The sequence below is a fragment of the Brassica napus genome, chromosome A2 (assembly GCF_020379485.1).
Source record: "Brassica napus cultivar Da-Ae chromosome A2, Da-Ae, whole genome shotgun sequence".
Taxonomy (NCBI): Eukaryota; Viridiplantae; Streptophyta; class Magnoliopsida; order Brassicales; family Brassicaceae; genus Brassica; species Brassica napus.
Genome location: NC_063435.1, coordinates 14,446,275 through 14,459,889, shown reverse-complemented (window position 1 = coordinate 14,459,889; position 13,615 = coordinate 14,446,275). Strand labels below are relative to the sequence as shown.

The 13,615-nt window shown below is 40.0% G+C and overlaps 3 protein-coding genes and 1 non-coding gene across 5 annotated transcripts; 1 reads left to right on the top strand and 3 right to left on the bottom strand.

Moving 5' to 3' along the window:
• Positions 1-1,661: 1,661 nt before the first annotated feature.
• LOC106418677 (transcription repressor OFP14) lies at positions 1,662-3,134 on the bottom strand. Its single transcript, XM_013859425.3, has 2 exons — positions 2,797-3,134; positions 1,662-2,713 (listed from the first exon to the last, which is right to left on the bottom strand). The coding sequence occupies exon 2, from the start codon at positions 2,700-2,702 to the stop codon at positions 1,815-1,817; it is 888 nt and encodes a 295-aa protein (XP_013714879.1). The 5' UTR covers positions 2,703-2,713; positions 2,797-3,134; the 3' UTR covers positions 1,662-1,814.
• A 4,491-nt stretch (positions 3,135-7,625) lies between these two features.
• TRNAR-UCG lies at positions 7,626-7,699 on the bottom strand. The gene has a single exon. It is a non-coding gene; the product is annotated as a tRNA-Arg (tRNA).
• A 35-nt stretch (positions 7,700-7,734) lies between these two features.
• LOC106390463 (protein SYS1 homolog) lies at positions 7,735-8,925 on the top strand. Of its 2 annotated transcripts, none has more exons than XM_048756189.1 (4): positions 7,735-7,883; positions 7,982-8,230; positions 8,314-8,540; positions 8,629-8,925. In XM_048756189.1, the coding sequence occupies exons 2-4, from the start codon at positions 8,007-8,009 to the stop codon at positions 8,634-8,636; spliced, it is 459 nt and encodes a 152-aa protein (XP_048612146.1). In that variant the 5' UTR covers positions 7,735-7,883; positions 7,982-8,006; the 3' UTR covers positions 8,637-8,925. The 2 variants fall into 2 exon arrangements, with proteins under 2 accessions (XP_048612146.1, XP_048612153.1); XM_048756196.1 differs by having other exon boundaries at positions 7,748-7,855.
• A 909-nt stretch (positions 8,926-9,834) lies between these two features.
• LOC106390472 lies at positions 9,835-13,036 on the bottom strand. The gene is made up of 5 exons (XM_048756186.1): positions 11,469-13,036; positions 11,156-11,369; positions 10,753-11,061; positions 10,395-10,568; positions 9,835-10,186 (listed from the first exon to the last, which is right to left on the bottom strand). The coding sequence occupies exons 1-5, from the start codon at positions 11,513-11,515 to the stop codon at positions 10,100-10,102; spliced, it is 831 nt and encodes a 276-aa protein (XP_048612143.1). The 5' UTR covers positions 11,516-13,036; the 3' UTR covers positions 9,835-10,099.
• Positions 13,037-13,615: the final 579 nt, after the last annotated feature.

Below are 13,615 nucleotides of genomic sequence, written 5' to 3'. Positions count from 1 at the left end.
ATGAAGCAAGAGCAAGCCAAGTTTTGGAAGCAGCATCCTGCCATAGTGGAGGTGATATTTTAAATTAGCCAACTGTAACGCTAACATTGATTAACGGAAATACTAACTTTTTTTTTTATTTATGTGTACAGACGGAGCAGTTGAGACAGGCCTAGTTAACTCGTGAATCAGCGATGTTGTCTCCAGCACTGCAAGGTGATTTCAGACGTGTTCTAGAATATTCATTTCCCCACTAGATTTACTTCTTATGGAAAGTCAAGAAGTGGCTTAAGGTTGCTGTTGTGGAAGATTAACTAAAATTTGAACATCACAGGTTGTTCCCCTTAGTGCAAGGAAGTCTTCTGGAGTCTCCTCAGAAGGAATTGCGCCTTTCTTGCGGCTCCCTCATTTCAGTGACACGGTCGTTAAGAAGATAGCACGGAAGGTATATTAATACTATCAAATTTGTCAAGTGCAGTCATATTTTCGTCTTGTTAAGCGTGTAGTTGTTTGTCCAATTTTCAGAAGGTTAAATCATTCCAAGAGCTTTAAGAAATGAGCTTGGCGGACCGTTCTGAATTGCTAACCCAGGTAGCAACTGATGTTGAGGACATTGAGAACTAAGAAGGTACTAGAGATGATGCCGTCTCTGACAATAGACATATAACATGTGAGACAGAAAGCGAAGAGGGTATCCAAGAGGGTGACATTGTTACCCTTCAAGCTTGGGTCACTCTGAAACGACCCAATGGGATCGTAGGCGCTCTTCCACACGCACCCTACTTGCCGTTCCACAAGGAGGAAAACTATTGGGTTCTCCTAGCGGATTCATTTTCGAACAACGTGTGGTTCTCTCAGAAGGTTAGCTTCATGGATGAAGGTGGAGCCATAACGGCTGCATCAAAAACCATCAGTGACACGGGAGCAGGGGTGAAGGAAACAAGCGATGCAGTGAGAGAAGCGACTGAGGAAGTTAAAAGTGGGTCAGCACTGGTAATGGGTAAATTACCTGAGATGCTTGTGCCCATAAGAAATCGCGGAGCCACCCATTAATAGTAATGGAACTCTGTGCAAAGTTTCCTCCGGTAATATGAGTTACCACCCCTTGATCGCTTATACTACTCCAAACATCTGACTTCATTTTCCAACTGAAATGGAATATTAAACTCTAAGCACCCTCACAGGGTAAGTAAAACTTGACTTGCTACTGCATGTGCGACTCACGGATCGGGTGTGACAAAAAGACATCACTGAAGGTCAAAGTCTTGAAAAGAACCAGGGCTGGGACAAGGGGATTGGTTTCAAATGAGGGTGCAAACGCAGAAGAAGGTATGGAGGTGGAAGAGGAGGAGTACGATGATTATGAGAGTGAGTATAGCGAAGATGAGGATGACAAGAAAGATGTGGATGAGAAAAGAGGGCCGAAGAAGGCCAATGGGACAAGTTATGCAGGCTTGTTCTTCAAGGAAGAGAGAACTAATGGAACTAAGTGACGAGGAGATATGAAATAGTTGATCTAGAATGTGACAACTGTGAGAAGCAGAAATAGCGGAAGTTTCCAGTGATAACAAGGAAGCAGACTAGCAGATACATCTGCATCAAATCCCACAACCCTCACGTGTTTCTCTTTTAGTGTGTGAAGATATTTGGAAGTCATGCAGTGCAGCTAGTGATCTTAACTCTAGGTCAAAGAAAAGCTTAGCACAGAAGAATATAACAAGTTCATTGGATACATGCAAGCATTGACTTTAAAGGCTGAGAAGAAAGACATGAATGTTAAAATAAATTAAAATGGTTTGATGTAAAGATGAAGAAAAAAAGGGAAGTTGTACAAGCTAGTTTCGAGAGGCATAGCTCCTCTTACTAAACCTGTCCCTGGCGGCGCGAGTACTGAGCGACATCTCAAGGCTTTTCCTGGTGACCCTCTTCTCCTTGACACGGAGAGAGATGATGAGATCGACGAATGCGCTGAGTATGAACTTGTGTGATTTCTTGTGGTTGAGATCGAGATAGCAGAAGAGTAGCTCTTCCATCAAGTCCCAGTCCACCTCGCCCCCTCCTAGCTTGGACTCCATCATCTCCACCATCGACCTCCTGAAATCCTCCTGAGGCTCTTCTGTGCATCTCAGCACCGCGATGCAGTTCTCAGGCAGCACCAAGCTCGATGAGTGGGACCTCAACGACCGTCTCTCCTCCTCCGGCGTTGTGTACATGCTGGGCGTACCTTCCGATGATCCAGGTGGTGGAGATAGTCTCCCTGTTCTCCTCCGCGGATCTGGCAGTTTGGGGGAGTCGTAGACCGCAGGTTCCCATGTCCTCTGGAATCTGTGACGATAGTAGTCGTCTTCATCAGTGTCGGATGAGTCATCCGAGGACTGATCCCTTTTCTCCTTCTTTTTGCTCATCCTCCGACGGTGGTCCTCCTCCCCCTCTTCGCCGCCATCTCTGATGCAGAGGGATTTGAAGTTTTCCTCGAGAAAACGGTCGATATCGGACAAGGTGGCGGCCTGACCGGGATCCTGGGGGTGGTCGTCGTTGAATCTGCTGGTCTTGCTGGGACGTCGTACATTCGTTAAGGAGGAGAGCTTTTTGTGGAGCTTATAGCTAAGCACCCACTTCTTGGATGATGACAATGATTTGGACGACGACGACTGCAGCTTTCCTGCCTCTCTTTTTATCTTTGACAGGTAACCATACACCGATTGCTGCACTGGGTTTGGCATTTTTTTTTCCTCTGCGAAAAAAATATGATGTTGATGATGTTGATGATGATGAATAACACTATATGTGGAAGCAAACCAATGAAAGATTTTTTACCATCTCTGGAGATTTAGTTTGAGGACTTCCCCATATACACAAGACTGATGACGGAGAGAGGGTTGTTGGTCTCTGATCTGAAACTGTAGGTAAATAAAATTGTGCAATGTCATTAATTGGGAAGTTTTTCTTCTTGGATTTGTTGTTCTGGACATTTTATCCGTTAAATTTGATTTGATTCGTTATTCATTTTGATCCGATCAGGAAAATATGGGTTTTACTAAGTTTTTGAAGCAAAAAAATATTAAAAATCAAAATATCAGTTAAAAAAAATCAAATCACAAATACTAAAAAAGTTAGGGTCAGATATCCTCTCCACTCTGATTTTATACAATATAAATATATTTACAATTAAATAGAGAGTTGTAAATGTATAATTTTATATAATTATTATTTTAACATATAATTTTAATAATTTCATTTATAAAATTACTTATAAAAATATTAAATTAAGAAAGAAATATGTTGACAAAAAAAAAGAAATATAAAATCTTTATAAACGTTACAATTTTATAAAATGTTATATTTTATAAAAAAAGAAAAAAATTTAAATTTATGGAACATATAGGTTCACCATTTGTTTAATATTATATAAAGATATTTTAAAAATAAACTTGTATAGTTTTTTAGATTTACTTGTATTGAACAAAGTGGACGAAATATTTGTAACTATCCGATTGTTAATTATCTGGATATCCGTATTTTTTCGAATCAAAACAAATCGGAAAATCAGATTTCCGTAAACTACAAAGCAAACTGCAGATACTAAAATTTACATTAGTATGTGATCTGTGCCCACCGCTAGGTTCCATGACTTTCCAGATTCTGAATTCAAGTCATGGTTGAATGAATGCTAGTGTAATTGATTTCCATTGCAAGTAAACTATTGTCGCTCTTGATTTGAAACCTATCAATCAGTGTTTCAATTAAAAAGTATACAAGAAAAAAATCTAGTCTCATTGAAAAATGTGGAGTAAATGAGAAGAAAATAAAAAAGAAAAAATAAGAAAAAAATAAAAATAAAAATGGGAGAAAGAGAGAGTAAATTATAACAAATACATGAGTCAAACTTGGATCAAACGGATAGAATAGAACAAAAGTAGATCAAGCGGATCGAGTAGAACAAGAGTAGATCAAGCAGATTTAACGGTACAAGTGTGGTTAAAGTGGATCTATCGATCTAAATATATGTTTGAATGGTAAAAGTGGATTAAAACGATCCAAAATACTGTACATATTAAATATATATATATATATAATGTTATATTATTATCTATTTTCATAACTAAAAGTACTTTATTAATTTATAAATTTAATATACAATAAATCTAAAATTTACATACAATAAATCTAAAGTTTCTTATTTTCTTCATTTTTCTCCCTAATGTAGATCTTCAACCCAGATTTGTTCAAACTCCATTTAATTTGACATTTATCTTTTCCATTAATTCATTCGTGAAAAATTAATAACTTTAACTTCAAATTCGTGTACATAATTAACTAATTGAGCATTGAGAACAATGGGTCTCGATCTATTTGGATAATCAAACACTGGTATAATCATAAAAAATGTATCAAATTAGTATTTTGATTTAAAAAAAACTAAAAAAAAGTAATAAAACCTGGTATGAACAAAATGGTATAACTATGTATAATTATGTATAGCTATAACCGTACAACTGTATAATTTGGTAAAACTATATTGTACAATTAAATAACACTGTGTAACTAGGTAAAATTGTACTAACTAAAATTTATAACTTGATATAACTATATTGGTAAAAATGTATAACTTGGTAAATTTTTATGGTTAAACCGTGCAGCTTCATCTAACTTGAGTGTTAATCATATTGATTTTTACATAAGACGACGAGTTCTTTCACAAACATACACTTTGATTATGAAAAATACTATTATAAAGCCGGAGATGCTTATGAATGGATTCCAAACGAAGGTAGCTTGTATGCTATAAGAATTAATAAAATTTCAAAGTTTCAACGTTATTAATTTATAGAGGTTTTACCGTAATTGGAATGTCTGAGGCTAATTCAGACTCCACAAATACGTTGAGTGAATAGTTGATCTCAAACACATTAGCAGCATTGGCCCGCTCTTTAGCATCCCTAGCTTCTTTTTTTGACTTGATGCTGCTGATGCAGCAGGGAAAGAGCCTACTTCTCCCCTTGATTTTTCATTCTTTGGTGGTGTCTTCAGCCCCAGGTCTCCAGCTGCCCCTTCATCTCCCAGATTTCGTAACAGGTGATTTTCTGACAAAAGTTGGCCTCTCACTTCTAAGCTCCAGCTTTCAAGGAGAAGGTCAAACTGATGATTTCTTCAGAAAGGACTACATCATCCTTGCCCTTAAAATCAAGCCTAATCCTTGTCTTAAGTCCAATTCCTTGCCTAAGAACTATGTTGTGCCCAGTTCACTGTCTGGTGTGGTAAACATTCAACCTCGTCCTTGTAATTCAGTCGCTGATGCCTAGGATACAGTTGTTGCTGAGGAACATAACTCCCTGAGCAGATCAAGCTCATTTCTTATGAATATCATCTTTAGCCAGGTTTATTCTTGCTCGTTCGTTACACACGAGATGGCCCTCTCTGAGGATATACATGTATCATTTCTCATGGGCCAAAACCAAAGACAACTCATATGTTTGAGGATTGCATCATGAACTGTGACCTCAAAAGACACTGAGGAAAAACCTCAAGATTGCCGGTACCACACTTATATACACAGGTCTTGCTCAAACTTAATGAAACATTTGTGGTCTTAGTTAAGAGTGTTTAACCTTGAAATTAATAAACATTTACCATCAACAGCGAGGTAGCATCAGCAGAAAAGGAAACTAACATGGGGATGTTGAAGATTTTTTGGAGATATCGCCTGGATCAAGTTACAAAGAAGATCTCTTGCCCATATAGTAGTAATCCATGCCTCTTATTAACTCATGAGAGAGGCAATTCTCGAGATAGTGACTTGAGGCTTTTTATTTGAGTCATGTGTGAATTTAGTGTTGTAAGGTTTGTTTTCTGGGGATTTTTGTGTGCTCGATGATAAACTTTGTAATCCAAGGGTTGAGTTTTGCTGTTGTCTAATGCTCCAGTTCATCTTTTTTTTTTCTTTTGTACCATTGTGTTGTTGTTGCTTTTTGTTTCGAAGGAAACATTTGTATTCTATTTCAATTGGTTAATGCACTACCAAGCACTTATATCCGAAGCAAATACCTTCAACATAATCACAACAATCTTTAACTAACTGAACTACTAGAAACATTGAAAATTATTGGCCGATAATATTATATATTTAACTAAAGCTTCTGCTTCCATAGTTTCTGCGTGGAACCGCTACTATATAGAATGAATAAATTGGGGTTGTAAAAAAAGAGTGTGAGAGAGAGAACCCAAAAAGAGCGAAACCCTAGTTAGCTCCGGCCGCCGCTCGGCGTTGCCGGAGTCTCCCCTTCTTCCCTTCCTGGTTTTTGATTTTGCTCTCCTCTCTTTCAGTTCCAAACCGGATCGATATGCAAGTGACTCTGAAGAGGTCGGGCCCTCCGGAGCGGCGTGGTGCTGGTCGGAGTCGGAGAACCTGTTTGGAGTGGCGGCGAGATGTTGGTGAGGCTGAGGTCAGGAGAGTCGGCTTTTAGGTTTGTAGATCTGACCAGAGCTAGTTTTGTCTTTTTAAGATCTTGGTGTAGATCTAGCCGATGATGGCGCGTAAAGAGGGGTAGAGATCTCCTCCAGCGCGACTGTTTCTCCTCGTGAGTCCGTGAGACGGGCAGAGGAAAGGTGTGACGAATGATGACTAGTGGGCTCACGGCAAGTCTCGGCTTCCATGAAGCCCCATTCAAAATCCTGATTGCGTTTTTCTATCATCACAAACCGTCTTTCAGTCCGGACTAATATTCGGCTTGGTCACGACGGGAGGCAAAGAATTACGGTGGTTTGATCCACATCGGTGTCGCGCCCCTTTGGCGAGGATTCTGCTGGTCACGAACCCGATTCCCATTATAAGAAGCCAACAGATGGAACTGTCATGAGAAACCGAGTGGTTATGACTAGCTGGAGGTTCATTGTCTTCACCCCTAGTGACCTTTCGGTGTTTTCTTTCGGACCGTTTGTCCGCTGGCGGCAGAGGCTCGTAGCAAGGAACACCAATGGCCTTATGCTTCTGCTGGTAAAGCTCCCTTGGATGTAGTGGCTATTGGGACAAGCACTGAAATCTTATCCTTGGTGACCATAGCTTGGTGATGAAGTGTATGATCCGGCTAGTCTAGGGTCTGGTTTTTTCCATGTATGTACAGCTTTTGCTCCGCCTTTTGGTGTAAGGTTCGGAGACGTAGACCCCGGTGTGAAGTAGGCATTCGGACAATACGCACTTCAGTGTTGTGTCAGGCGATCCAAGCATCTCATTCTGATCTTTAGGCGATCACTGCTAGCTCCATAAAGATGTCTTGTGTATGTCTCCTTTAGGATCGGTTTAGGTCTTGTCTTCTGTAACCATGGGGTTTAATTATGTGGTTAAAGTGACTGGATGTTGTGAATTGGTAGCGTAGGAACCAAATGAGTGTTTCTAGGTGATACTTGTATCCTCATCCTTATGTCACATTGTGGTTAAAGCCTCTTCTGAGGCATTGTGGTCACAATCTGATTGTATTAGAATCATTTGGTTAATGAAAAATTGATGTTTGAGCCAAAAAAAAAATGAATAAATTGGATTCTTCTTTTTCGGTTGCCATAATAACACAACAACAACAACAAAAAATGCAAAGAAAAACAACACGACCATTGCCACAAAACAGTACGAAACGCATTTTTAAAAAGATAATCGACCACAGTGGGAGTCGAACCCACGACCTTTTGATCCGAAGTCAAACGCGCTAATCCACTGCGCTATGCGGTCGTTACTGTTCAATTGTTTGTAATTTATTAGGTGTCTTTGTTGACTCTCTGCAAAATCGTTTCGTATTAGAGGAAGTGCCTGTGTCCTCCCGATCCGGGCGTTGGTGCATCTCTCCGACTCAGCGAATCCGGTTTGATCTTCCCTTGAACCCGAGTGGTACATACATACCTTTTCTTGATCGTAGGTGCGTTTTCGGGGTTATGCATTCGATCGTGGACGAACATAGTGGAAATTAGGCTTTCGACGATCTTAGATTAATTGCTTGTATACATTTGATTACAGTTTTAGGGAGATTCATTAGCCAGCCATGTTCTATGGCACAGCTGTATGGGACCCATGGCTTATTGTTGGTCAGATTATCTGCCTTCAATGCTCCTTCTATCTCTCTCTTGGAGTCTTCATGATCCTCTTCCTAGGCCTTCGTGTCCCTCGCCTTAGTCTTGTCTACTTTTTCGATTACGCTACTCTCACTACTTCTACCCTCACTGGTTGGTGCGTCATTGCTTCTTTCTTGTGCGCTTCACTCGCTGGGTTAGATCCTCAATCTTCCTTTTTTTTTTTTTTTAACTTTTACATTTCAAAAGTGTCGTGAAGATTGATTGGTAAACTGGCAGGGCTGTGTACATGATATTTTTGGTGGAACGAGCACGGAAATGCCTTGATTTCTCTGCAACTCTCTATATCATACATCTCTTCTTCTGCATCCTGTATGGAGGATGGCCTTCGTCTATGGCTTGGTGGGTTGTTAATGGCACGGGGCTTGCTGTCATGGCACTGCTAGCTGAGTACCTCTGCATTAAACGCGAACAGCGTGAGATTCCTATGGATCGTTTCCATTCAAGTATGTTCATCACTCTTTCATTTTAAATCGACAGCATGTTTGTTTACGTATAGTCCAAATGACTCTCTATTTGTGGTTGGCTATGCAGGGGTTTGATGGTTGGTGTCTGAACAGTTGATGAAGATCACTCATGAGGGCGACTCGTAGAGCCTACTTCCAACAAAGAAAAAACTCTTAACAGTTGCCATTTATGTACTGAGATGGATTATAATTGGTAAACAAGTTCAGCTAGAAAACCGTGTTGGACCACTATTGATGATACTGATCATATCAATCAGTGCACCAACTCTGCCTGTAATCCTAGTTAGTGACTTGGAAATTTGAGCTATTTGGAATACGTTTTGGTTGCATTCTCAGTTATATGGAAAACCCAATTAGACTCTGATTCATTTTTCTTTCTGCAGTTATTGCTTTAATGTTGCTCCATTGCCTTGTTTCATTCCTAATTTTTTTTTTGGTATAAGGAAACCCTGATTACATTAGGTGTGTTTCTGTTCATCCCACCCTTCCCTATGTCTTATCATCATCTGATGATATGCTCATCAAGTTTTGGGACTGGGAGAAGGGTTTGGATATACACTCAGATTTTCGATTATGTTATGCAAGTGACTTTCAATCCCAAAGACACCAATACTTTTGCTAGTTCATCCCTTGACCGTACCATCTAAGTGAGAGATTCGTCTTCTTCTGACTCTTGAGACACATTTTGTTTGTTAATTCCCCGTATGAGAAGCTAAACCCTCTCCTGTTACTACATCTTTTCTTATCTAGATATGGAATCTTGGTTCTCCAGATCCAAATGTTACGTTGGATGCACATTGAAAGGGGTCAACTGTGTAGACTACTTTACTGGTACGGACCAACCATACCTATCCTCTGGTTCTGATGATCTTGCTGCTAAGGTCTGTACTGACTACTGATCGGTCGTGCTTCTTTGCAAGTTGTTTGTGATATGTATCTGTGCTTGTATGTATTTTCATTTGTATTCTTTGTATATAGGTCCCTTCAGAGTCTTCTACTGCTCATAAATGTCGTCTATGGCATGCCACCACTTGCATGTGATTCGTATGATATATATAATGGAGCTACCTATTGATACGGTCCTCTATTTAACAAAAGTCGTCTAAGTAGATTCATCCATAACAGGTTTTTTTCACAGTTGTAACAAATCTGATTTATTAAGTAAGCACATATGAATATCTTATTAAGTTGAAAATGAACATACTTTAAGATATATAAATCTAAGAAAGGAAAATTTTGGTAAATTAATAAATAAATTAATAACAAATCAAAATCCCAAAAAAATTAATTTATAAAGTTTTCACTGTAATACTTTTCATCATCATTTACTGTCTATAGTATATTTGTTGCTCCAGAACAATGTTTACCCCCTATTGCCCGAAACACAAAACATTCCCAATTCATGCGCTTTGAGATTTAAAGGAAAAGAATAGCCAATACGATGCAAATGCATTTCTGTTTTCTACTTTAATCTCTTCTCTACTTGCGTTCTTTTGTTATGATTGCCTTCTCCTCCTAACCTCCCCTTGTTTCAGCTTTTAATAGACATCGGGATTGAATCTTTCCAGCATAGAGTTTCCCTGTTCCGCTTGCTGCAGACGCAAGTTCAATGCGTAGTTGTTCATCTGCATTTTAAACCCTCATTGTTTAGCATCTTTTATCTATGGAGCATAAAGATTAGAGAACGTCTAGTTTTTATGTAACCATGTCAGATTGCTGCGACATGCTTCAATATTCTCAAACCCAAAAAAAAAACACATTCTTAAATTCACGGACCCTCAATTATATTATCTCCACTCAAATATCAGGAAAAAGAAGTGTTGTAAGGCTTACCTCCAGATTTCTGATCTTTTCCTGGTACTGAGGAATCACTTGCTTCAAAAGTTCTAGCTGCTGATTCGCATCTTCAAATGCCTTCTGGCGCTCATGCTGGATAGCAACAGCACGTTTCAGCACTGTGTTGTCTTTCATCAAGTCCTCCACTTGTTGCTGCACAGCCACTTTCTCCTGCAATTCAAGAAGATTGTATTAATTTGACAATCCTAGTAATAGTTTACTTGTTCTGATAATTTTTCCCGATTGAAGATGGAATACAATTTTCCTTTAAAGTTAGGTTCTTTTGTTCTAAACCAGCAACTTTTTACCCAATGAAGGTAGCGAGCAGTATAATGTAGCCTACTAAAAGATTTACCTCTTGGAATATTTTCCCGGCTTCCTCGCGAGCACGTGAGCTTAACGTCTGCTCTAAAGACTGCAGGACTTTCGCTGCACGGACTTTTGCATCATCTATACCAGTAGATTGTGTCACTTCCCTGATCAACAATCCGACCCAGTCATCACCACTCGCCGGGTGATTGTCTGAATCGGCCGTAAACGTTCCACCAGCAACGGCATGAGACTCCATATTGGCCAATTCTTCAGCTTTCTTCTCCTCCGAATGTAAGCTTCTCGTGGCAGCACATAAATCATTCCCATGTTCTTCTAGTGCCTTCACAAGAACCTGGCGAAACAAAAGAACATTGGAATCAAATTAAATTAAATCTCCCCAGATCTGAATAGCTCGAATAAGTCCTACATAGAAGAACAAGAACTACCGTCAGTTCAAGGTGAGGAAACGCAGTGCGAAGCTGATCGAGCGATGAGGACGGCGGAGAGGACCAGATTGGAGAATCCGAAGGCGAGTAACATCGGAACCTCTTTGAAGAGGGAGGAGAGGGAATATCTTCGAAGTAGGATCTCTTACTTCCGCAATATACGGCAGACATGGCTGGAATCGACGGATGATTCGATACTAATGAACCTGAAGATCTAAAGAAACCAAAACGTAATAAGTTAGGGTTTGAAAGAAGAAGAAGAAGATGATGATTCGGAGGAGGAGCGTCCAGGTGTTCGATGGGTTTTTTATACCTATCTTTAAGCGGCAGGGGCTCTTTTGTACTTTTCCTTTTACACATTAGCGCGTAGCGCGTCTAACTGCAGCCAACGTTTCTTTTCTTTTTCTTTCTTCTTTTGAGGAATTATCTTTTCTTTCTTTCTCCCCTTGTTCAAAGATCTGAGCCAAATATGCTTTCACTTTTTTTTTTCTTTTTTTTTAAATTGAAATTTTTATTAACATCTTAAGGTTACAATCAAACTAAAAATTAAGCAAAAGACAGTATAACCATAGGTTTAGTAGTTTTGATTCATCGGCCACACATCTAAGTTAAAGACGCAACTTCATCATCGCTATCGCACCAAGTTAATTCGGTAGGAGAGCTCACGCATCCTACTTTCTTCCTAGCCGACACAACCGTAATCTCTTTAAGTGCAGACTGGATATAACATTCATACCTGACTTTCGGGCCAAACAAGTTGAAACCAATTTAATACCAGAAACAGGACACAAAGACGGATCGAGAGAGCAACCACCACCACAATCAAACAGCTTAAAACCTGCACACAAGTACTAAGGATAACACTACCAAGAAGGCCAAGCGACCAAATCATTGGTACTGAGATGTGCTATCTCCTCAAATGGAGTCACCAATGAACACACGCGAGCCAAATACCACTTGGACACGACATCAGCTCACGCCATTTGCCACTGCCAAGAACCGACAGACAGAGTACCAGAACCTGTTCAAAAAGCCTCCGGTGACAAACGAAGACACGAACCAGTTAAATGCAGAGCCCACTCCTTGTAACAACCGTCGCTGCCAGAAAAGAGGAATGATTGAAGGAGCCCATTAGAGAAGAGAAACAAGCAGAATGGTCGCAAGAACCAGTCTCACAACAGCCATAGACGACTGTGGATACTAGCTCATCGAACAATCACATGCCTAGACCGGAGGCAAGACATCACCACGCAGCAAAAATCTTGACTTCGCACGCGCCTCCGAGGTAAGCGAACCCTCCAGACCTACTTGAGACCGTAAAAGAGTAGACCGTCACACCAAGACGCCGTGGATAAACCACCGTCACCTAGGTCAAATCCGATGAGAAGCAAAGCCTCTCCGTGAACACAGAGGCTCAGTCGGAGGAAATAGACCCCACTCACCACCAAACCGATTAAGGTAACTCAACACCACCTTTTGTTGCTTCTCGGAAGCTTCAAACCCGACGAAATCGCCAGATCTGAAAAACCGAGCTTCTAATCCCTAAAAAGTCAACGCTTTTCCACCTCAAACCCGACCATAACCTCGTTTCAGCTCCATAATAAGAACTAGACCTGCAGATATGTCCCTCTCGAGCGAGACCGAACCACTGGAAGATCCTCCAGAGATGCTCACATATCGGAGAGGCGCGGGAGAGCAGAACGACGCAAACAAAAAACGAGGGAGAGAGGAGAGGAGACTTCCGGCGGTGGTCTACCACCGGCTGCCGGAGTCAGAGTTTCCTTAGTCTGAGTGTTCGCCTTAGATCATCTTCATCATCTTCGATGTAAAAATGTTCCAACCCACTTCATTTCTCACTTTATGGAGTAATGAACAAAGAAAAAAATAAATTACTCCATAAATAGAATAAACTCTATTATGGAGTGAAATATGGAGTTAGGTTGAAGCATTTCTTACTTCATATCCACCTTTACTCTATTTTAAAGTAAAAGTTGGAGTTGAGTCGAAGATGCCCTTAAAAAGAGAAGGGGTCGAAGAGAGAGAAGCGGTCCCGAAAAAAACTTTAATTATTTAATGTTTGTTATAAATATGCTTTCACTCTTCTCTTCTCTTAATAAAATGGCATAGCACCCGTGGCTGACCCACCATTTATTTTTACATGTGTCATAATATATATAATTTTTTGAAAAATTATAACAAAAATATCGAATGAAGATTCAAACCCGGGTTAAGGTGTGTCACTACCAGCACAAACACCATTTGCGCCGCTGATTCTATAATGTTTAAATTCAAAACAAATGTATTTGAGATTTAATCTGTGTCAGCTGACCCATATTTTCCTTCAGTGGGTCCGCCTCTGCATAGCACTATAAATATACTTACAACAGTTTTGTCATAGATCTCTTCCCTAAATAGAAAGTAGCATATAGACAAAATTTAACACAACAAGGATAGTTGATA

What these genes read in the sequence shown, in the direction of transcription:
- LOC106390463 (XM_048756189.1), top strand. Translation starts at nt 8,007, where the DNA reads ATGTTCTATGGCACAGCTGTATGGGACCCATGGCTTATTGTTGGTCAG. An exon ending in TTGTGCGCTTCACTCGCTGG is followed by an intron (nt 8,231 to 8,313) that starts GTTAGATCCTCA and finishes GTAAACTGGCAG; the next exon opens with GGCTGTGTACATGATATTTT.
- LOC106418677 (XM_013859425.3), bottom strand. Translation starts at nt 2,702, where the DNA reads ATGCCAAACCCAGTGCAGCAATCGGTGTATGGTTACCTGTCAAAGATA.
- LOC106390472 (XM_048756186.1), bottom strand. Translation starts at nt 11,515, where the DNA reads ATGTGTAAAAGGAAAAGTACAAAAGAGCCCCTGCCGCTTAAAGATAG. An exon ending in CCCCTGCCGCTTAAAGATAG is followed by an intron (nt 11,370 to 11,468) that starts GTATAAAAAACC and finishes TGGTTTCTTTAG; the next exon opens with ATCTTCAGGTTCATTAGTAT. An exon ending in TTCCTCACCTTGAACTGACG is followed by an intron (nt 11,062 to 11,155) that starts GTAGTTCTTGTT and finishes TTGTTTCGCCAG; the next exon opens with GTTCTTGTGAAGGCACTAGA.